This window comes from Taudactylus pleione, unplaced genomic scaffold, assembly GCF_031769625.1.
Source record: "Taudactylus pleione unplaced genomic scaffold, aTauple2 ptg000032l, whole genome shotgun sequence".
Classification (NCBI taxonomy): Eukaryota; Metazoa; Chordata; class Amphibia; order Anura; family Myobatrachidae; genus Taudactylus; species Taudactylus pleione.
In genome coordinates this window covers 31,727,005-31,751,858 of record NW_028284434.1, presented here as the reverse complement: position 1 = coordinate 31,751,858, position 24,854 = coordinate 31,727,005, and the positions used below count along the sequence as shown (strand labels likewise).

Below are 24,854 nucleotides of genomic sequence, written 5' to 3'. Positions count from 1 at the left end.
CTGCTTACGGTCTTAGCCAAAGTTTCTGAACTTGACAGTAACTTTTTATGAACGCGCTGCAGGTGCCGTATAAGGGAGGATGTTCCTAGGTGGTTAACGTCCCTACCCCTACTTATTTCACCTTTACATATGGTACATATGGCAAGACAGTTGTTGTCCGGATTTGGATAGAAATATTGCCAGACCAAAGAGGTGGAATGTTTGGTCTTCTGCCCAGGCATGACCGTGATGGGCTTTTTCATCCCACGGACAACAACTGTCTCCCCTGGAGCCTGATTTAAACAAACCACATCACCATCAGAATCCTCCTCGCCAACTTCCTCCTCAGTGCCAGCTACACCAGTATCCTCATCCTGTTGTACTTCAACAGTGACATCTTCAATTTGCATATCAGCAAGTGGACTGTGGGTGCTCCTTTCAGCACTTGCAGGGGGCGTGCAAATGGTGGAAAGAGCCACCTCTTCCCGTCCAGTGCTGGGAAGGTCAGGCATCGCAACCGCCACCACATTTGGACTCTCCTTGGGGATTTGTGATATCTTCTGAGAATGCACAGTTCTTCGCTGTGCTTTTGCCAGCTTAACTCATTTGATTTTTTTAGCGGGAGGAGGGCTTCCATCGTCATGTGAAGCTGAACCACTAGTCATGAACATTGGGAAAGACCTTAGCCGTTCCTTGCCACTCCGTGTCGTAAATGGCATATTGGCAAGTTTCCGTTTCTCTTCAGATGATTTAAATGTTTTTTTCAAGGTCATTTTCCTGAACTTTGTCATTTGGGATTGTATGTGCCCTCTACTATGACATTGGGCATGGACCTTGGCAGACGACGTTGATGGCATGTTATCGTCTATGTCATGACTAGTGGCAGCAGCTTCCTCACTAGGAGGAAGTGGTTCTTGATCTTTCCCTATTTTATTTTTATCGGAGAAAGTTTGGTCCTCCATTTATGTTATATTGATATATACGTGCGGCTAAAGGCGCACACAAACACAGAAAATAATTTTTTATTTTTGTTGGAAACTAGTGCACTTTGTGGGTTACACCACCCTTTAAGAAATGAGCCAGCCGGCCCTTTACTTATGGGACACAGGCGCACGCTTGGCGCTGCTCCTTTGTTGATGCACGTGCAGCTACAGCCCACACAATTCACAAACACAGAAAATATTTTTTTATTTTGTTTGGAGTGCCCTTTGGGGGTCACAGCACCCTTTAACGGACAAGCCAGCCGGCCTTTTACTTATGGGACACAGGCGCACGCTTGGCGCTACTCCTTTGTTGATGCACGTGCAGCCACAGTGCACACAATTCACAAACACAGATTTTTTTTTTTTATTTTGTTTGGAGTGCCCTTTGGGGGCTACAGCACCCTTTAGCGGTCAATCTAGCCGGCCCTTTATTTATGGGACACAGGCGCACGCTTGGCACTACTTTGTTGATGCACGTGCGGCTACTGCGCACACAATTCACAAACACAAAAAAATATATTTTTTTATTTTGTTTGGAGTGCCTTTTGGGGGTTACAGCACCCTTTAACGGACAAGCCAGCCGGCCTTTTACTTATGGGACACAGGCGCACGCTTTGCGCTGCTCCTTTGTTGATGCACGTGCAGCCACAGTGCACACAATACACAAACACAGAAAAAATATTTTTTTTTTTAGCACTTGGGGGGAGCACCCCTGACGGACAGAGCACCCCCTGGACAACACTACAGCACCCCTTTAGGACTGGGACACTGCACAGGACTTTGGAGTGGACACAGCCCCTATGGACAACTGACTGCACAACACAGTCCAGCCAGCCCCTATGGACTTTGAAGTAGTGGACACAGCCCCTATGGACAACAGCAGCACAGCGCAGCACAGCACAGCACATCACAACTCTGCACTACACTACACTACACTACACAGCCCAGCCAGCCCTAACTCCCACCCTCCCTCTTCACTGTCCACAGCCGAGTGAGAAAATGGCGCCGATGCGGGTACCTTATATTGGATCCAAAACCCGCGAGACCCGGAAGGCGGGATGATGACGTTTTGCCTCGATTTCAGATCCGAGTCAGGCGGGAAAAGTCGAGCCTGACTCGGATCGGCCTCGGATCGGGGGGGCTCGGGGGGGTTCTGATTTCAGAAATCCGAACCCGCTCACCCCTAGTTTTGATGCATTTTTCACTATTCTATAGAGCATTTATTGAGGAAGGTTTAGATGTATGAAACATTAATGTATGACAAAAGGGAGCCAAGCGGTGACAATTTTAGTGAGCCAGTCAATGAAAAAACGGACGTTGGAGCGCTTTCTTGGCTTACGCTGCCTAAACTGTTAAAGATATATCACAACGATGGACTGTTTTTTTTTCATACCATTTAGAGGTTGATACGTGTTATCTGGTTTCTCCAGAAAAATTGGTGTAAGCCCTGTTTACTGACACAAAACTTCAGTCTTTCCCTTCTTTACCGTTCCTATTTCATTTATGAGAAAAATTATTCTTTAATTTCAAACGAGTCCTATTCCCGGTAAGAGTCTGCTTTAGCATGATAATAAATAACGCGCAGGAACAGACACTTACCGCAATTGGAGATGACTTAAATGGAGACTAGTTTTCTCATGGACAACTTTACATGGCCCTGTTGCGTCACGTCAAAACTAAATCTTTTGTGTTGACGTCAGGATGAAAAACGAATAATGACATCTACAAGGCAATCTTATAAGACCTTCGTTAAAAAGTTTTTTAGTCCCCGTACCTATTTTACCTATTAATCCCACCTTCCCTATATTCATTCTCCTCTCACCGTTATCATTATTTTATTGTAGTCACTTGATGCTCCCCTGGATCTAATTATACATCTCCACTGCTTACACACACACATTTCTGATGTCTGTCCTGCCCCTCAGGGATTTAATAGGTTCTTGAATACTGGAACCTCCTTGTGCAATTTACATTGTACTATGATTCATGTTCTTCGTGCTTTAATTAACATGAATTAATATTAGTAATGTTCCTTCACTTTTAATGACTTGGTGAGTGATTTTATGGTTATGTCTTCTGCTATTCAGTCTTCTTCCAGTTTTAGAGCTAATTTCATTTTCAGGAGCTTACCATGAATACTCAAAAACTAATCTTACATGCAATCAATCAGATTTCAGCTTTGCTTAGCGTAGTACAAATTAGACAATTAAATCCTTTATCTGATTGAGGAGGAATACAGCAGAAACGTGTCATTTCTTCTGCCATTTCATTAACGTCTCCAACCTGCAAATCACTTTTATTCATTTACATCCCCTCATGCAACATTTAGTAAATAGCTTTTTTTTTTTTTTAGTTAACCAGTGTATTATTATAATAGGACAAAATGGTTTATTTTGTTGCTTTACACATACTGTAGCTCTAGTGAGGTATTTGCATTGTGCACAGATGTATCCAGCAGTTTGTGCTGTATTCGAGGGCACCAAAAGAATTCTGCCTGAGGATACGCTATACCAGTGTTCCTCAAACCCTATTCTTATGGAAACCTAATAGTCCTTTCACATTCATATGCCGGGTCGCACCAGGGATTTTGTTCATGCTCCCATCGCGAGTGCAACCCGGCTGAGACCCCTTTCAGACAGACGGCCCGACCCGGCACTAATGCCAGGTCGGTGATGTCATCGATGTCACGTGATGAGCCGGCACTTAGAAATGATCTCACCACCAGGCACCAGCTCTTCCTATGCAGTGAGCGGGACCTGGGTCACATGGACCCAGGTTATCTATTCACACTGCATCACAAGCTGTGTTGAACATGCGATTCAACCCTTCTCGTGACCACAGTTAAAATGCCAGGTCGATCAACGCGGTTATACTGCTGTCAATGACCAGTAGCATGTGTATGTAAATCCCTTCAGTTGGTTCTCGAGTGCCGCGTCCTCAGAGGCTGTAAATACCAGTATACAGCCCTCCGAAACGCAATCCATACAGAGAGAAAAAAAATCGACCCTGCCAGTGGCTTTGAAACTATTCATGTGTGGAATATCAAGTTAAAGTAAGCCACCCTGGGTTGATACTGCATACCTGCACTCTGAACGGGTGCAGGGACTACGTATCACCACCCCACTAATTTCAAGCCCCTGTCAGCTGATCTACGTGGTTAGATGGAGAGACCCACAGCCAGACACAAGGATCCAGATGCCCTGGTAAATAAATGGGCATCTCCCTTGCGGCTGGACTCTGAAGTACAGGTGTGGTGAGTACGCTCATAAGCCTACTAAGTTATTATAAACAATTTTATGTTATTTCAACTTACTAATTAATATCAATACGGGGCTAAATACTAGGACTCTGTTTGTCTAAACCACCTCTAGAGAAATCCCACTTAAGGAGAGGCTTGAGAACAATATATTAAATCAATTAATAGACTATGAGGGGTATTCAATATGAAAGGTTAACTTCCCTGGCGAAGTTAAAGTTTCATATCGGAGTTTTTTTCTGCGTTAAAGTATGGTGCGCGCTCCCGCTTATCCCCGTATTCAATATAAAATTAACGAAAACGGGAAACTCCGAAGTTGGATTTGCGTAAAGTTATGAATTTTTCCTTAAAATAATTGTAAGACCCCCCTAAAGTTGTAAAAACATGGGGGAACACTATGGGTACCCCTGTTTTAGCCTTTAATTGAAAGTCGGGGATTTAAATAGCCGCAGCAGGTGTTTTTTTCCTGACATTGAAGAAGTGATGCAGAAGAGCACTTAGGTTATTTTTTTTCGTTTTTTTAAGTGGTCCCATCAAATTTGGGGTACATGAAAATGGGTGCTAGCATATTTTTAAGTCCCTAAAGTCAGTTTATAAAAATTCTGCATTTGTGCACCTGCCGCTATAAATCTATTCTAGAAAACACCTGCCGCATACTTGCAGAATAGCCCTGAACCTATTTCCCTATTGTTTAACAATTTTTTCCCTTTTTTTTTTTTTGCACCCCAATTTTTAAATTAATTTCTTGGGGTGTTCCTATTTTTTTTTTAAACTTTTTTTGACACAGTTCTTTTTTAAATGTCAATCTCAGGGGTGCAGGCTATTTTTTTAAGCCTGCACCCCTAAACCCCAATTCTGCACTTTTTTTCGACACCTAATCAATGGTGAAAAGTTATCACCGTTTTTTATCAAAGACTTTTCAAAACTGCGATAAGTCTTTGAAATTGAATAGGGTGTAAAACTAAAACAAGTGATATTAACGCAAAAACGTTAAAAAGTGCGATATTAACGCAAAAAACGATGTTATCGCACCCATATTGAATACCCCTATATTTGAGAAAGGATTTACAGCATAATAGTGGGAATTGCTACATACAAGGTTATCCAAATATAAGTTGTTACAGTTGCAACGTGGAGTAATTGTTGCAATAAGAACCACACAAATGTTATTATACATGCGCATATGTGATTCTTCTTAACAAGTGGTTCCAGGATATATTTATTTTATTGATATTGATATTAATATGTAATTTGGAATAAATGTAAATTATTTTCAATCTTTCTGTGCTTTCTCTCCATTTCTCATCTTTCTCCATTTGGTAGTAGGGCTGTCTATTCCCTTATTTCTAGAGAGCAGCGATTAGATTGTTCAAGGTCAAACTGAGCAAGGCGCCTCTTTTGTTTTTCTCTTTTGTGTTTAATTGATTAACACAATAAATCTACAAGGTCGTACTAATTAGTCCTAAGAATACCTTGAAAACACGTACTGTAAGGTTCCATTATGACTGGGTTTGAAAAACAGTGCTCTACACATACCTTTCACCATTCCACTGCAAAAACTGTTCATGAAGATCCTGACCATCTCTGTAAATCAGAACTTGTGGCGTTATGCATAAATACATGGTGAAAAATCACGGATGGAACCCGTGTTTCATCTGTTATAGCTCTTTATATACATAAAATGATTAGATTGTCAGTTCTTCAAGGCAAATTTGATTCCCACCAAGGCCCTATCTGTGTAGAGTATGTATATTCTCCAAGTGTATTTGTGGGTTTGCTCCCACAATCCAAAAACCTACTGATACGTTTTATTGGCTTCTGCAAAAAAATGTACCTAGTGTGTTTGGGTATCCATGTGATAAAGAATATAGGGCCTGATTCAGCATGGATCACAGCTGTGTAATTGCATGCAATGAATCTGTGAAAATAGGCTAATGCCTGCCACCGCTCAGCCAGCATGGAGACGCCCACTAGTACTGACGAACATCGGCCCCCCGTGCACAGTTACAGCAGCTCTGACCTGTCTCAGAATTTGCAGGTCTCGTCGCACGCAGTAAGTACTCAGGCTGCATAGGCAATCGCAGTGGCTAATTTATGCACTCCCATGCAACGGCGTTCGGACGAACAGGCACACCTGCGTTTCTCCAAACAACCCCCCGTCACCACCCCCAAACCCTCACGGCCTGTCACTCACTCTGTGATGGTTTCCACAGTGCGTCTGTAATCTTAGTCTGATCGCCGCGCATGTGCAGTGCATGCGCAGCCTGCAGCAATCGGCCGATCTGCGCACACTGTTGCAATTGCGATCCATGCTGAATCAGGCCCTGCGTATACTGTTGCAATTGCGATCCATGCTGAATCAGGCCCTGCGCACACTGGTGCAATTGCGATCTATGCAGAATCAGGCCCTGCGCACACTGGTGCAATTGCGATCTATGCAGAATCAGGCCCTGCGAATACTGGTGCAATTGCGATCCATGCTGAATCAGGCCCTGCATACGGTGTTGCAATTGCGATCCATGCTGAATCAGGGCCTGCGTACGCTGTTGCAATTGCGATCCATGCTGAATCAGGCCCTGCATACGGTGTTGCAATTGCGATCCATGCTGAATCAGGCCCTGCGTACGCTTTTGCAATTGCGATCCATGCTGAATCAGGCCCTGCGTACGCTGTTGCAATTGTGATCCATGCTGAATCAGGCCCTGCGTACACTGTTGCAATTGCAATCCATGCTGAATCAGGCCCTGCATACGGTGTTGCAATTGCGATCCATGCTGAATTAGGCCCTGCGCACACTGGTGCAATTGCGATCTATGCAGAATTAGGCCCTGCGCACACTGGTGCAATTGCGATCTATGCAGAATCAGGCCCTGTGCACACTGGTGCAATTGCGATCCATGCTGAATCAGGCCCTGCATACGTTGTTGCAATTGCGATCCATGCTGAATCAGGGCCTGCGTACGCTGTTGCAATTGCGATCCATGCTGAATCAGGCCCTGCATACGGTGTTGCAATTGCGATCCATGCTGAATCAGGCCCTGCATACGCTGTTGCAATTGCGATCCATGCTGAATCAGGCCCTGCGTACGCTGTTGCAATTGTGATCCATGCTGAATCAGGCCCTGCGTATGCTGTTGCAATTGCAATCCATGCTGAATCAGGCCCTGCATACGGTGTTGCAATTGCGATCCATGCTGAATTAGGCCCTGCGCACACTGGTGCAATTGCGATCTATGCAGAATTAGGCCCTGCGCACACTGGTGCAATTGCGATCTATGCAGAATCAGGCCCTGCGCACACTGGTGCAATTGCAATCTATGCAGAATCAGGCCCTGCGCACACTGGTGCAATTGCGATCTATGCAGAATCAGGCCCTGCGTATACTGGTGCAATTGCGATCCATGCTGAATCAGGCCCTGCATACGGTGTTGCAATTGCGATCCATGCTGAATCAGGCCCTGCATACGGTGTTGCAATTGCGATCCATGCTGAATCAGGCTCTGCATACGCTGTTGCAATTGCGATCCATGCTGAATCAGGCCCTGCGTACGCTGTTGCAATTGTGATCCATGCTGAATCAGGCCCTGCGTACGCTGTTGCAATTGCAATCCATGCTGAATCAGGCCCTGCATACGGTGTTGCAATTGCGATCCATGCTGAATTAGGCCCTGCGCACACTGGTGCAATTGCGATCTATGCAGAATCAGGCCCTGCGCACACTGGTGCAATTGCGATCTATGCAGAATCAGGCCCTGCGCACACTGGTGCAATTGCGATCCATGCTGAATTAGGCCCTGCGCACACTGGTGCAATTGCGATCCATGCTGAATTAGGCCCTGCGCACACTGGTGCAATTGCGATCCATGCTGAATCAGGCCCTGCATACGGTGTTGCAATTGCGATCCATGCTGAATTGGGCTCATAGGTTGTAAGCTTTGCTGTGGCATGGACGGAAGTGAATGACAAAATATTCTCTGTAAAGTGCTGCAGAATATGTGTACGCTATGTAAAAACTGTTAAGTAAATGGAGTCTCATTGTCTGTGCAATTCTATTTACAGCACTGCTTGGTAGAGCTAAATAAGGGAAGTGAGGCATAGGTTGCGTGTGTGCACACAGGATGAAGGTCAGGACAGGGTGGTAATAAAATGTACGTGTGTTAGACAAGCGCTGGACTTTACTCTCTGCATAATGGGAATGGTTCTGATCTTATCGTTGCTGCATACATAAAAGGCAGGCACCTTATGATCTGAGACAATATTCACTAGATTGAAGCCTATAATATTCCCTTGGAACCTTTGGTATTATTTTCTGGAAGCACGTTGCAGAGTTCAAGCAACACTCAGGGGTATATTTAGTGAGAGTTTTTAGAAGTGGTGATGTTGCCCATAGCAAACAATCAGATTATAGCTATTATCTTCTTTAAGGTGCTAGATACATTTTAAGTAGAATCTGATTGGTTGCTATGGACAACATCTCCAATTCTAAAAACCTGCACCATAGTAAATAGTCCCCTCAGTGTGCACAGCACTGGAATACTTCTGCCTTTATTGCCTCTGACACACACAATCAGATACTTACTGTAGTAATTTTGATTCCAAAAAAGTAATCTTTAGGCCATTGCAGTATTAAAGGGACAGTATCCATATATTTCTTTTTCTTGTCTTATGTCAAAATATTATTGTTATATTTGTTGTTGAGTTTGTATGTTCTCTCCTTGTTTGTGTGGGTTTCCTCCTGCACTCCAAAAACATACTGGCAGGTTAATTGGCTTCTGATCATACTTGCCGACATGCAGCTCCCTCCTTCCAGCAGGGGTGTGGGGGTGTGACCGGGCAAAGATGACGCATTGGGGGGCAGGGCCGGGGGCGTGACCACACCTTTGTGGCCCTGCCCCCTCTTCACAATGCCAAAATTAACGGCATTGTGAAGCAGCAGGCGGGGCCACGATGACGCGATTCAGCGCAAATCGCGGCACCGCCCCCCCCCCTGCTGCGGGGGTTTCTATCTTTACTCTGGTGGGGGGCTGGGAGCGGCTCCTGATATTCGGGAGGCTTCTGGCCAAGTCGGGAGGGTAGGCAAGCTTGTGTCTGATAGAATTAGACCTTGTGTGTGTGTGTTTGTGTGGTAGGTAAAGTAGATTGCACACTGGGGCAGGGAGTGATATGAATGATTACATATTATCTGTACAGCACTATATAATATGTAGGTCATACTGTACTTGCCAGGTTAGGTACAAGTGGTCAACAGTTATCATGTCGACAAGCTCAGCCAGTCGACAGTGACCATGTTAACATCCATCATGCTACGTGGATATGTCAACATGATGAACTGTCGACAAATGGTCCCTTGTGGTCTAGCGGTGTCTTACCTTGTCCCAGCTGCTGCAGTGGCTACAACATCTTCTTCTGGGTCCCGGCTGTTGCTTGAGGATCAGTTTCGGCGGTGATGGTGATGCAGCAGTGTTCCGGTGAGTATTTTCCCCACTATCCCTAATATTAATCCCTCCCCCTAGTGCCTAACCCTAAGCCTCCGCCCACTGCAGCCTAATCCTCCAAGCGGCGCAAAACCCTAAATATCAGCATCCTCAGACTGTCGACATTCACACTTGGCAACAGTTCATATGTCATCATCGTGAACATGTCGACATTCTGAGGATGTAGACATGGTGCCTGCCGACGGTTTGAACCATTGTGGTGTCAACATTACACATGTCGACATGATTACTGACCGGATTCCATACATATTAACATTGTAAATCCTCTCCAGGAACTTCGCGGAGGGAAAACAGAAGAGGACACTGTGGGGAGGGGGTGAAATTATTTTGGCAATGTCCTCTGCAACTCAATGCTGCAAAATACTGCGCCATGCGCAGGAGGCGGCGCGATGATGAGTCAATTCACAGAGAATGTCACACCCATTTCACTAGGAAGTGAGCAGGATACGGGAGGGTGTCCCTCTCTTCCTGGAGTCCATGGGTCTCCCCAAAAATGTGAGAGCCTCCTGGGAGAGTGGACAAGCATGATGTACACGCTATGACATAGTGGTTAATAAAAATCAATAAATAGAAAATAAATGGTTCTTCAATTTACTTTCTACCATACGATACAATTACTGATGCTGTCCTCAAATATCTTATATTGTCATCTCACAATACTTTTTTTTCTTCTATTTTTTACAATTACTTTTATATTTTTAAACCTATTCATTTTCCACAAAAGTGGAACTAGAAGCCCAGGTACAGCGTACGGTTCCACTTCATATGCATGGGATGTCAATCCAAGATTGGAGGGCGAATTGAGAGTCTTCAGTATCGCTGGGAGGCTGAACATTGCTCCACCTACCAGGCAAAGTTTTAGAAGTCTATGTATTAATAATCGCGGTACTGCCGCGATTATTAACGCTCCAACTCGCCGGGGATATTTTCATTTTTGATAAAAACCTCACGGCTATGTACCACCGGGAACTCGCAGGGACAGCGGTTGCGGTAACCGCTGTCCCTGCGAGTTATATCCCCGGCATTTCTCCGGGGGAAGCTGACACTGTGCATGCGCACAGCGTCAGCTTCCGGAAGTGGCCGGGGGCTGCGGGGAGAGATGGAAAGATCTCTCTCCTGCTCCTGTAGCCCACATAGGCAAACAGTAGTTTTACACCATCTGAAGATGGTGTAAACTACCAGTGCTAAACTCTGAAAAGCTTCACTTTTTGGAGTTTAATACAAAGGAGTCAGATCGTAGTCCCCATTGATAATAATGAGAACTGCGATCTGCAACGCGACTTAGCACTTTGCCAGAGATTTCTGTGAAATCACCTGTATTGTGCTATTAGTAAATAGGAACAATACATAAAATTATGCAGAAACTACAGTTTCTGCATAATTTGATGTTAAAAATGGCTTGATACATATGCCCCTTAACGATAGTTTGTAGCCATATATTTTCTATTGCTGTAATAAGCAATAATGATAAATACTGTAGATCATGTAGTGTTTGAGCACCAAATAATTCACTCTGGAGACCTGTGATTTAGGACAGCGATTGCTGAACATCTGATTACTTCCAACTGTCACTGTCAACTATGCACACAAATGGGGCTACCCATCAATGCACCGATGTGAAGCACAGTGCTCCCTGTATACTGCCGAGAGCAGTAATATAGTATACAACAATACATTTGAGTCTCCATTGTAGTAGCTCATCTTCATTGGCTTTTCAGCTGCTATCATATATTGTCCTCCATGTAACATGATAATTGGAATTTACCTGTGCGATTTCCCGGCATTCTATCCCCAGTGGGAGCAGTCTAAAGCCCCCACAGATAGAATACCAGGACGTACATTGCAGGTGGATAGCCAGTTAGTTTATGGGAGCCTCTGTTGTTTGGTGCCTACCTATAATATGTCACTGTCCAGTCTAAAAACATTCAGAAAGTAAATGTCATATCGATGCTACTGAATACTGTAATTTTGCAAGCAATTTATGGTATAGAAGCAAGACATTATAATCCTTCATCTACTCAGAGCTGCAGCTAATACAGTGAAGTGTAGAAGAAGCTGTGTATCCCAGACAGTGAGGGATAAGAGACAGACTCTCCGCTCTCTGGCTCTGACACCAACCTGCAGCTATAAATCTGCCTGTGAGATGCTGCCAGAGGCCTGCAGATTTCCCACTGCTGTAGTGTTTGGTGCCAGTATCTTGTGCACTAAGGGCCGATGGTCTACGTACAAATCCAATGTGCAGAATGGGTCTTGTGTGATCGCTCACAGTTCTTCTGATTGCCAAGCTGCAGCATTTGGGGGGGACCACTGTACAAAACGGGGGTCATGTTGCTGTTGCCCCAGTTTTGTAGGCGTGCTGAGCCCAGGGTCTGTGTCAGACGTGGACTTCCTAGACCCAGCTCACCCAGCATTTGCGTTTTAGTTGTAAGATATTGCACAGATGCTTCCCTGCGGCTCTACGATACCGTCCACATCATAATCAGGCCTCATTGTAAGTTCTGTTCATGATTTGCATATCTGAGTAAAAGAGGCACATGACCTATGTGTAGTGGAAGCAGCCATTTTGTTACCTGATTTAATATACAGCCTTTCAGTTCACTATGAACGTGTAGCATCACTGAGGTATGACCCACGCCTCACTGATGTTGTTAGTTCCTAGTGAATTGAGGCTGTATTCTCATGACTTCATTGGTACCTGCGATCTGTGAGAGCCAAGGTTCTTATTCTAAATTACCATCCTGAGATGCATAATTCTAATTGTATATTGGAATGTCTATAAAATACTCCGAAACACCCAACTTCACGTAAAGGCAGATATGTGTGGCTTCCTCTGTCTCAGAATAGGGCAGAGATACATAAAAGTGCATAAAGGCGCATGCGCTGTATGCAAAAAACTCATCATTTGCACCTGTGACCGGAGAGGCTGATTCAGTGCAGTGCTGAAGGAAGATTACCGATTATCGGGAAACTGCACGTGTGCAGGACCCATTCTGCCAGTGTCCCGAGTGGGTCCCACGTAAACGCATGCAGCCCCTTCCATGACTTTACCTCATTGATTGGCCAGTGTTCTTGGAAACTGGGGCGTCCGCCCCTTTTTCCGGGAGTGGCAAGGCCAGGGACACTGTCGACGCAGTTTCCTGGCCTCCCAATCCGGCCACCCTGAGTAAGCTGAGGCGTACTCAGCTTGCCGGTCAACCATCACGACCATAAAACCACAATGGTCGCGATGGTGATCCCAGCCTGTGACCTCGGGGGGTGTCATACACCTCCTGCTACATTTTCATATTAGCAAAGACGGAATTGCAAAGCTGCCTGTGTGCATAAATCATATATCTATAGCCTGCGTGCAGCTTTGAAATTCTGTCTGATGCTAAATTACCCCCAGAGATCAATGTGACTCAGAATTAGCCCCTAACGCTGCAAGTTTTCCATATCACTTTGCTGGAGCACATGCCTGGTTATTACTGACTGCGACACATATTCAAAGATCCACTGGTGATTCTAATCATTTATCTTGTGATTCTGTGAGGATACCTGGAAAACATGCACTGTTAAGATGCCCACACAGTAGACGATGTGCAAACGATGCGATGTCATGAACGATTTCCCTTGAACCCTCCACGGCAGCTCCCTGGAACTCTAGGACACGATATGGTGCTGAAAAGTGTCCAATCTGACCAACGATCTATCGTGCGTCCTTCACGATATTTAGTGCGTCGTGTGTGAGATTGGCAGATCTTGCCTGCTGTAGGCAAAATCTGAAGATACGACGTACGGCCCTCGTGTATGCACATCTGCATCGTTATCGTGAGTGGACACTCACAATTTGCACATATTTTGTACGATTTGTCATTCTGATACGTCAAAATCGGGCAAATCGGGCAAAATATAGTCTCGTGTTTAGGCACCTTTAGTGTGTCCCGAGGACTGGATTTGAGAAGCTCTGGGTTAGATGGCTGGGGATATTTTTAAGTGGAGTTTGGGAGGAAAGTTAAATTATAACCATGTGCAGTGTAGTGTAAGGAACAAAGGCCCTGATTCAGAGCCGCTCGTAAGCGGCCGCTCGTTCGTTCTGACCGATGTTCGCACATGTGCGCATGCGTACGGATTTTAATACGCATGCGCGAACCAGTCAGTGCGGCCGAAAATCGTTTGTTCGCTGTATAGCGAATGCCTGCTATTTTGAGTGACAGAAGGAGGCGTATGTGGGTGGTAACAGGGGAAGGTGCTTGAAAACGGGGGTGTGGAATTCGAACGCAGGCGTGCTTAAAGGTCAAAACGGGCGTTTTAAGGGAGTGCATAATTAATACAGCAGCGTCATTGACCACGTCACTTGGTTTTTTTTTACTCAGAACTGCTCGCAAAATAGCGGTTGAAAAAACCAGCCACAAGAATAGCGAGCAGTTCATACGCTGTTCGATGTACTCGATTAATCTAATAAATAGCGGACATGACGTATGGTGCAAGCGGCAAGGGGGCGTATTTTTCAAAATTACAACCGCAAGTTTTGCTCGCTCGTTCAGACTTAGAGGCGTTCAGGCGAACAGTTCATTTGAATAGCCACCCCTTGTTTTAGAACGAACGACCGCAAATAGCGAGCGGCTCTGAATGAGGGCCAATGATTGTTCAAATTATATTTGGGAGTAGTAATTTTGTAATCTACTTCTTCCCAGCCTTCCCATCTCCCGCCTCACCCCTCTTCTATCCATCCTTAACTTTGCTGCCAGCTTCATTTGTCTGTCTCATGGCTCTACCTCTGCTGCCTCTTTCTGTCAGTCACTTCGCTGGCTCCCTATAACACTCAGAATCAAACTTAAACTTCTCTCAGTTACCTACAAAGCCCTCTACCACTCTGCCCTTACCTATAATAAGTTAATAACATCAGTGGGGCCCTCACACATGGAGGGCAGAACTGCCATTAGAAATTGTGGGGCCCAGTACAGATGAAAAAGACAGGGCCCGCTACATAGATCTGCATGGTTTAATACTGACAATTACAAGTATCTTCATATAGTTAGTTACCAGGCTTTCTAGGCAGGAGCAAAGAGGCCAATGGGTAAGGTGTCTGACTGCAATGTGTGAGGTTGTGGGTTTTAGTAACATAAATGACATTGCTAAGAAATGTGTGTTTTGAACTAAGGGCCTGATTCAGACCCGCTCGCGAGCGCATAGAGCTCACAAGCGGGTCGATGGTCGGGCAGTGTGCACGCGTGAGCCCCGAAGCAAGTGAGAACTTCACTAGCTCGGGGGCCCGCAGCAAAACGAGGCGGCTGTCGATGTTGATCGACAGCTCGCCCCGTTTTGTAGGCAGGTCGGGGGGCTGGCTGCACAAACAGAGGCGTTCCCGAAGGAACGCCTGCCGTTTGTGGGCGGCCCTACTGACCTCACACGTGATGTCAGTAGTGAACTTCCTGCTCTATTAGAGCAGGAAGTTCACTGGGGCTTGCGGTGGACGAGAACCTACCACAAGGGTCTCGTCGCAAGCCCGATGGTCACGATAATCGAGACCATCACCCACAGCTATGCGAGCGGCATGGAGGCGGATTTAAAAAAAAAAAAATATGCCCTGATTCAGAGCGAGTGTTCGCAAATAGTGAGCGCCGCTGAATCAGGACCTAAGGTGGATGTAACTTTGCACCGGAGCCTGTCTGACCCCTTCTGAGCCCGGGCTTGATACATTAGTACCAGCTGTATCCCCCTAATGGGGAAGTGCACATAGCTACAGCACCAGCGTGGGGGACACCATGGAATATGTGACATGGAGTTTATGCGTAACACAACATGAACTGGGGCACTACATTTGTGGTGTTGGGAGAATTTATACATTATACATTTAATAACATGTCATCATATCTTATTGATAATTTTATTGGTAGGGGCCCCCACAAACATTAATCAGGCTCTGATCACCAGCCACATTTCTACTAACACTCCTTTCCGTCCAGTTCAGGTATCATTCTGTGCCCCTCCCATCCTCTGGAATGCCCTCCCATCCTCTGGAATGCCCTCCCATGCCCAATTAGACTTGTTTCCCAGCTTTCAAACTTACCCTTAAAACTAATACATTCATTGAAGTCTAGCACCCTCGTCCTAATCTCCAGCCTCTGCACTCTCCAACTCTGTTCCCCTCACCCTCTTTGTGCCCACTCATAGCCCTTATTGATGACCAGGCCCCTCTCCAATTATGTAATCGGGTTTAATAATATGTAGAGTTATGCTAACACCTTGTTAGATCAAAATGCCGGATTGCACCTGGGATTTTGAACGCGGGTCCAACTCGGATGCGACCCCTTTCAGAACAGGCGGCTTATTCCCTTGGTCGGCCACGTCGAAGCAGTGCTGGCTCTTGGAGATGAGATCATCTCCAAACGCCGGCTCTTCCTATGCTGTAAATGGGTCCCAGGTCAGATGACCCGGGTTACCCGTTTACACTGCACCGCAACCCGGGTTCATCCCTTATGTCTACCCAGGTTGAAATGCCGGGTCGCTCTACCCAGGCTTTTTTTTTTTTTAAGGACCCTTTCCGACTAAGCAAAAATCCTGGGCTGCTGCGCATTCATGTGCAATAATCCATGATTTTGCTGGTAGTCTGATACTGTTTTCCACGTAAGTCCCGGATCTGACCCGAGTTCCAAAACGGGTCAGACTCGGGACAGACTCCTTCTCCACTCCGGTGCCATTCCGGGATATTCCCGGATTGGCGCCGTTCGTACTGCACACGGATGCAGTGGAACACTTCTCCCGGCACTTGGAAATGACATCAACTCCAAGCGTCGAGAAGCCCGGATGGCCCTGTGTTGTAAATGGGACCTGGGTCGGACGACCAGAGTTACCCGTTTACACTGCAGGATTTCACGGGTCATTGCCGTATTAAACCCTGCAAGTTACCTGGGTTAGATTGCCATGTCACTCGACCAGGGAATCCAACCCTTGCCCCTTTTATACCCAGCAGCATCCCATGTTAACCCTGCTATAACCCAGGTTTTAGCTGTGGTGTAAAAGGGGTATGAAAGGGGTATTAGTGTCTGTACCATTTTGTACTTTTGCTGTGTGTTTCACCCCTATAGATGGCGCTGTAGAGCCTGTGTAGCACTATATAAATAAAAGACAATAATAATTAAGGAGTAGAGTGATCGGAAGCAGCAACCTCACTAATGAAGTGAATTGAAGGGCAGGGCCGCAACTAGGGGGGGGACTAGAGGTGCACGTGCACCGGATGCCGGAATGCAGGGGGTGAAAAAGGGCTGACTCACGGTGGCTTGGGGGCTGCAGATTCAGAAAATGGCCATCCAAAAATGGCCGCCGCCTAGGAGACAGATGCTAGAGGTCCTTAATGGACCTCTAGTGTCTGTCTCCTCCTTGGTGGTGGCCATTTTTGGTTGCCCATTTTCAGCAGATTCCATGTGGACTAGCCGTCTGCGTGGACTGCTGAAAACGGTCATCCAAAAATGGCCGCGGCCAAGGAGGAGACAGACACTAGAAGACCTACTGGACCTCTAGTGTCTGTTAGGCCATCGCTAGTGCCGGGAGAAGATGCTGAAAGCTGCATCTTCTCCTGTGAAACCCCCTGGCAACGAGCATAAACCCCATGGCAATGAGCATAAACCCCCTGGCAACGAGCATTAAACCCTCTGGCAACGAGCATGAAACCCCCTGGCAATGAGCATGGAAACCCCTGGCAACGAGCATAAAACCCCTGACAACGAGCAAGTAATTTTAAAGTAATTAGAAGCCTTACTGTGGGGCATAAAATGGTGTCGGGCAAATATGTAAGTGGCACTTTTATTATAGGCATTACAGTGTGTGGAATAATGTGTAATGGGCATTACAGTGTGTGGAATAATGTAAGTCACTATACCAGGAACGTTTGACTAGTGCACTGCCTTATGGAGGAGCAAGGACATAATCCAGGGAAGGGAGGGAGCGCAAAATTGCTATCTTGCACCGGGTGACAGATATCCTAGTTTCGGCCCTGTGAAGGGTTATATTATAATGAGTATTTAGAAAAAGTAAATGTTTACTTTGGAAACCGTGCACCATAAAAATAACCCCAATTAGCGCGCATAAATATTATTCATGGTCAGTACAAACATTTCATAATAAGAAAAATGGATAATGACTGGCTAATGGAGGATGTCAGTGTCACTATAGGCATAAAAAGAGCTCTTTACTGTAACAGCAGTCACCGTGCAATCCTTTAACACATGAGGTAGTGATGGCATATCACTAACATCATGTATATATGCATTGATTGCCTTTATTACATAAATGTTTGTCTGCAGCTATAATTAGTTAAGGACATTAAGGTAGATAGTCATCCATGGAATCAATAAAGTAATAAAATAACAATAGTAATAGCTTCCTGCCGTGTTATGTTGTAGTGACTAGGGAAGGGGATGTGAGTACTATCTTCTCAAATCCATTTAAAGGGCACTTCTTACATGTCAACAGAAATGTGTTACTCACAAGTAGATGGGTAAGCAACCACTTTAATAAATGCTTATGTTTCCACTAGAAGACAGCACAGTTAATAAAAGTGTGATACAAATTATCTTATCAATTGGGAGATATAGATTTAAAGCAGAAAACTAGTATATAGAAATCATGTCATGACTTGGCCAGGCTGTGTGTATGCCGTCTGTCTGGTCTGAGTAATGCCAAACACTACATTGCACTACATGAATCTTTGGTCATAACTTGGATGGTTTTACTTTTCTCTTGCAGGGTACCGGGAAGGACTACTCTGGAAAAGGGGACGTGACAATGGGCAGTTTCTCAGCAGGAAATTTGTACTTTCAGAAAGGGAGGGAGTACTAAAATATTTTAATAAAAATGATGTAAGTACACCCTTTACTTATGGCAGTGAAAAAAATATCTGTATATCTGAGTTTATATTGCTTAATTATAATACTAAAATATACGAAGTTCTAACTGCATAATTATTGTAATTGCACTGTAGTACAATGTAAGTGCTCAAACATATTATGACTGTCAGTAACATTATTATTATTATCCGCATTTATTTTATAAGGCGCCACAAAGTTTGCCAGCTCCACTCAGAGACTTGATACAAAACAGGGGAAACAAAGCAACAAAGGGACAGGTCACCCACATACATAATTACATGTTTAAGCATAATTAAATACGAATACCTATCAGCTTAGATAGATGAACATAAAGGGAGCAGATGAAACAGGAGGAGGGCACTGCTTGTGAGGGCTTACATTGTAACGGGAGGGGAAGGAGAACAGATATAAAGGTAAATAAAAGGAGGAGGGAGGGAAGGTATCAGACACAGAGTCGGTAGAATAGACTGAGTATGTGAGTTCTGATGGGACTTTTGATGCAATAGAGATGGCAGGAGAGTCTGATAGAGCAAGGGAATGTTCCATAGGTTTGGGACAGCGCTGGAGAAGTCTTGGAGGAAGAAGAGAGTGGTGGTAATCAGTGGGTAGGAAGGAGAGGCATAGCCAACAGCTGACCATTAGTATGGAGCATGCTTACTTACTCCCCCAGTACCTGCAAGATACTTCCGATTTTTCTGGTAGACCCCCAGGCACCTGGAAGAGTGGGCACTCCTTCCGCATCCCTGCCCCTATTCAAATATGCGCAATACACTTAATGACACAAATAGTCAGGCCCCGCCCCCATCACCAGCTACCTGCATCTCCTCTCCGGGCTTCTCCCAGAGAGATTTTTAAAGTAGGCAAGTATGGAATGGAGGGAGAAGAGTTTGGAGATGTAGCATGGTCAGGAGTGGGTAAGATAATAGGACGGCTCACTGTAAAAGTTTGCATCTTATGGTACAATCCTTCTGCCTCATGCAAATACTAAGGTGATGTTTACAGCATAACTTTCCCTGATGATTACAAATGATCTGTGTTCAGTAAACTGAATATCTGATGTCCCATAGCCTTGGCGCCAAGTCATGTCTAAGCGCTCCCTCTCTATATTCCACCGCAGTGTTTAGTTCATATAAATTTAGGGTTCCCAAAACCACCATCTAAACATTTAAAAAAGAAACCCAAAAAGTTGACCTGTTACCTATAAATGTAATATAAATCGAATTAGCCCCATTGTTTCAGGACCAGCAGCCCCAGGACCAAGGCAGCAGCTATCTCCCAATATGGCCTTTCTCTCAGTCTCCAGCCTAATAGAGTTCTATGGGTTCCAATGGAAGGGAAATCTCCCTGGGAAGCATGAGAAGAGGGGGAGGTTTATTAGTTGTGTCCCCAGAGGAATAGACTTTGGTGGAGTGGTGGCTCTTTTGAGAAGCCTGGACCGGAGATGCTATTCTGGTCAGACTGGATTATTTGAGGCATGATTATGGACAGTTCATCTACTAGCAGTGTGGTGGGTGAGGGTTACCAGTGGCAACTTCATCATGGGATAGTCCTCTGCCCGGGTATCATAACCGAATGTCACTATTAAATTGATAAACTATAGTTGGATGAATATAAATGTTTGCAGGTAATGGGTCCACAATAAATATCAGCACACTATGTACAGAAAAGCTTTCCAGAAGTGATTCCAGTCATTCTGATACCATTACAAAGATTATTGCTGACCACAATACACATCTAAAGTCCTTTGTGTCCTCTGTGGTATTACACAGTATGATGCAGATCAAGAATGGGTGCTATCTCCACATAACCAATGACTTTTCTAACAATACACTAGATAGCATACGTGACTTTTATATCAAGTTTATTAAATGATTGTATTTCCATGTACCAGATAATCATATTTTGTTTTAAAGGAGAATTGTTATAAATCAGTACTTTAATATGTACCCTTTACTTTCGTTGCTTTGGGAAATACATATTGTGTGCAGATCTGGAATCTGTCAGAGTGCTGCCTATTGGCTAGCTCGGAGATAGTAACATAATAGAAACATAAGGATGTGCCTAGCTCATGGTGAATCGATAGGCTGCATTCCCCAAAAATGTTGGTTTAGCCAAACCTCCCAACTGTACCAAATTTGGTGGCTCAGGTCCTGATTCAGAGATTTACACAATGTCAATGGTCGCTCACAGTGAGGGTTTATTTGCAAAGTGATTACATGCAGGGACTGTTTGGGGTCTCAGTTCCCGCGTCCATTCTGCATAGGGTTACTCAGAGGGCTGATTATCGACTGATATGCATCCGATGCTGCATCTTTATACACAGACGCTTGTATTTGCCAAGCTGAGTACATGTCCCGGCGGCTCTGACATTTGAATTTTTTCCCACAGCCGCTGCGTACAAACTCGTAGCTGTGGTGACATTAGCGTAATTTCAGGAACTGGCCCACAATCGGATGTTCATCCCAGGTTGCGGTAGGTTGGGAATTAGGACCTGATTCAGACCCGCTCACTCTTGGGTCAATGGTGGGGCATTGCGCACGTGCAGTGTGCGCAATGCGCGTGCGCGAGCCCCGTAGCAAGTGGAGAAATTCACTCGGTCCGGGGCTTACTACAAACGGGGCGGCTGTCGATGTTGATCGACAGCTCGCCCCGTTTTGTAGGCGGGGAGGGAGGGGTGGCTGGACAAACGGAGGCATTCCTGAAGGAAAGCCTGCCATTTGCGGGCGGCCCTACTGACATCACTCGTGATGTCAGTAGTGAGCTTCCTGCTCTATTAGTGTAAGAAGCTCACTGGGTCTTGCGGGAATGAGACCCTACCACAAGGGTCTCGTCGCAAGCCCAATGGTCGCGACCATCACCTGGCCGCTCGCAAAAGCTGTGGGTGGTCACCCACAGCTTAGCGAGCGGCCAGGAGGCCGGCCAAAAAAAAAAAAGCTGCTGCCCTCATTCAGAGCGAGCGCTCGCTTTTTGCGAGCGGCTCTGAATTAGGTCCTTATTTCCATAAATACAGCATAAAAATGAATGTTAAAAAGATTCAGGTTTCTCTGTAAAGCGCTTCTCTTTGCATTCCTCTTGGGTACGCCAGTATGGACACGAGGAGTCAGCATGTCTTCAGAGATTTAGCAAATGCTGTGACCCATTGCACTTCCTCTGAGCTGAGCAGACTGATAAGTGAAATGGTACATCTGTAAATCTCTAGTCTGTCAATAAAAGCCGAGCACTGCCAACACTTAGGGGGAAGCATGAGGAATGCGTGATAAACTGGAAGGTGTTCTAGATTAAGAGCTAGGCACTCAGAGTTCCTATTGGGGAGATGTATCAAGCATTCTAAAGAGTGAAAAAGTTTCCCCGAGCAACCAATCAACTTCTACCTATCATTTCATAAGGGATGGATACAGGATGCCAGCATTCGGGATCCCGGTGGTCAGAATCCTGATGCCGGCATCCCAAAAGCTGTTGTTAGGTATCCTAACCCTCTCCCTACCCTAACCGTCCCTCCCCAGTGCCTGAACCAAACCTCCCCCTCCCCACACCCTAAACCTAACCCTCCCCCTTAGTGCCTAACTCTAACCCTCCCCCTTAGTGCCTAACTATAACCCTCCCCCTTAGTGCCTAACACTAATCCCTAACCCTCCCCCTAGGGTCTAACACTAACCCTCCCCCTAGTGCTTAACCCTAATCCCTAACCCTCCCCCTAGTGTCTAACACTAACCCTCCCCCTAGTGCCTAACCCTAATCCCTAACCCTCCCCCTAGTGTCTAACACTAACGCTCCCCCTAGTGCCTAACCCTAATCCCTAACTCTCCCCCTAGCTCCGCTACTTACCTTCAGGATTCTGGCTGTCGGGATATTGACCGCATCCCATTTCATAGAATGTACTTGATAAATAATAGCTACAAACTGATTGGTTGCTGTGGTCAACTTCTTCACTCTTTAAGGGTTTGGTACATCTCCCCCATGATCCTTGATCTAAATGCACTTTGCTGTTTAAAAAAAATTAAAATATACTTCCCAGCCATACACAGTGATAGTTGCCTTTTTGTGACATGGACCAGTATCCAGCCTGTTCATTAACTAGGAACTGGTGACCTCAGTGAAGCAGGAGGCACTTCACATAATGGAAATAAAAGTGACAGCCGGTCTGCTTTAAAACTGTTTTTTTGCAATTCGGCACCGGGGACAACAGCATGAAAGACTAATAAAGGCTATACCTGGTGTAAATCAGATGCAAGTTGGGGACATGGTTATGCCACATGGGGCACGGGAGGTGTGATAAACCCAGCAGATTGAGAAAGATATTTGGACAATACCAGCTATATATAATAAATATCATCCATTTGGATTACTTTATCATGTCTATTTGCTCTCAAGAGCAAACCATCAACCCTAATATTAAGCTCATTACTTTCCCATGTAAGGCATATATATGGCTGCCAGCTCATCATGAATTACTATCACTGATTTCCATCTCATAATAAGTTATCATAAATATGTGTTATGTTGGGAGGTTGTACTGTAAGTGATCTACCAGTACCTCCCAATAATCCCATTTGTTGTAGATTAGTACCAGTCTTTGGATCCCCTACTGGATGTGACTTGTCTGCGGTCTGTTTTATGCAAAGTACAGTTTCCTTGTATATGGTTTGGGGAGATGAGGGACGAAACATAATTACCAATTAGCCCTGATTTTGTATTATAGAGACATGTATAACTGCTTATGGACTGGCCCCATGTTCTAAGATAGTCAACCGTCCCCTACATCTTGTGTTCTCCAGTAACCCACACACACAGTCACACACCTACACACACATCACACACCTATACACACATCTACACACACATCACACACCTACATCACACACCTACACACAGTCACACACCTACACACATAGTCACACACCTACACACATAGTCACGCACCTACACACACAGTCACGCACCTCCACACACAGTCACACACCTCCACACACAGTCACGCACCTGCACACACACAGTCACGCACCTGCACACACACAGTCACGCACCTACACACACACAGTCACACACCTACACACACAGTCACACACCTACACACACAGTCACGCACCTACACACACACAGTCACACACATCACAAACCTACACACACAGTCACACACCTACACACACAGTCACACACCTACACACACAGTCACGCACCTACACACACAGTCACGCACCTGCACACACACAGTCACGCACCTGCACACACACAGTCACGCACCTACACACACAGTCACACACCTACACACACAGTCACACACCTACACACACACAGTCACACACCTACACACACACAGTCACGCACCTACACACACACAGTCACACACCTACACACACAGTCACCCACCTACACACACATAGTCACGCACCTACACACACACAGTCACACACATCACACACCTACACACACAGCCACACACCTACACACACATAGTCACACACCTACACTCATCACACACCTACACACACAGTCACGCACCTACACACACACAGTCACACACATCACAAACCTACACACACAGTCACACACCTACACACACAGTCACACACCTACACACACAGTCACGCACCTACACACACAGTCACACACCTCCACACACAGTCACGCACCTGCACACACACAGTCACGCACCTACACACACACAGTCACACACCTACACACACAGTCACACACCTACACACACACAGTCACACACCTACACACACACAGTCACGCACCTACACACACACAGTCACAGACCTACACACACAGTCACCCACCTACACACACATAGTCACGCACCTACACACACATCACACACCTACACACACAGCCACACACCTACACACACATAGTCACACACCTACACTCATCACACACCTACACACACAGTCACGCACCTACACACACACAGTCACACACATCACAAACCTACACACACAGTCACACACCTACACACACAGTCACACACCTACACACACAGTCACGCACCTACACACACAGTCACACACCTCCACACACAGTCACGCACCTGCACACACACAGTCACGCACCTACACACACACAGTCACACACCTACACACACAGTCACACACCTACACACACACAGTCACACACCTACACACACAGTCACGCACCTACACACACACAGTCACACACATCACACACCTACACACACAGCCACACACCTACACACACATAGTCACACACCTACACTCATCACACACCTACACACACAGTCACCCACCTACACACACACAGTCACACACATCACACACCTACACACACAGCCACA

The 24,854-nt window shown here is 45.7% G+C and overlaps 1 protein-coding gene across 2 annotated transcripts in view; it reads left to right on the top strand.

Annotated features, from left to right (window-relative positions):
- Positions 1-24,854, top strand: part of ADAP1 (ArfGAP with dual PH domains 1) — a 238,444-nt gene that overhangs the window by 195,318 nt on the left and 18,272 nt on the right. For both annotated transcript variants that reach the window (XM_088451986.1, XM_088451987.1), the window contains exon 5: positions 18,438-18,550. In XM_088451986.1, coding sequence (XP_088308112.1) covers positions 18,438-18,550 — 113 coding nt within the window. The remainder of the gene's footprint in view (positions 1-18,437; positions 18,551-24,854) is intronic.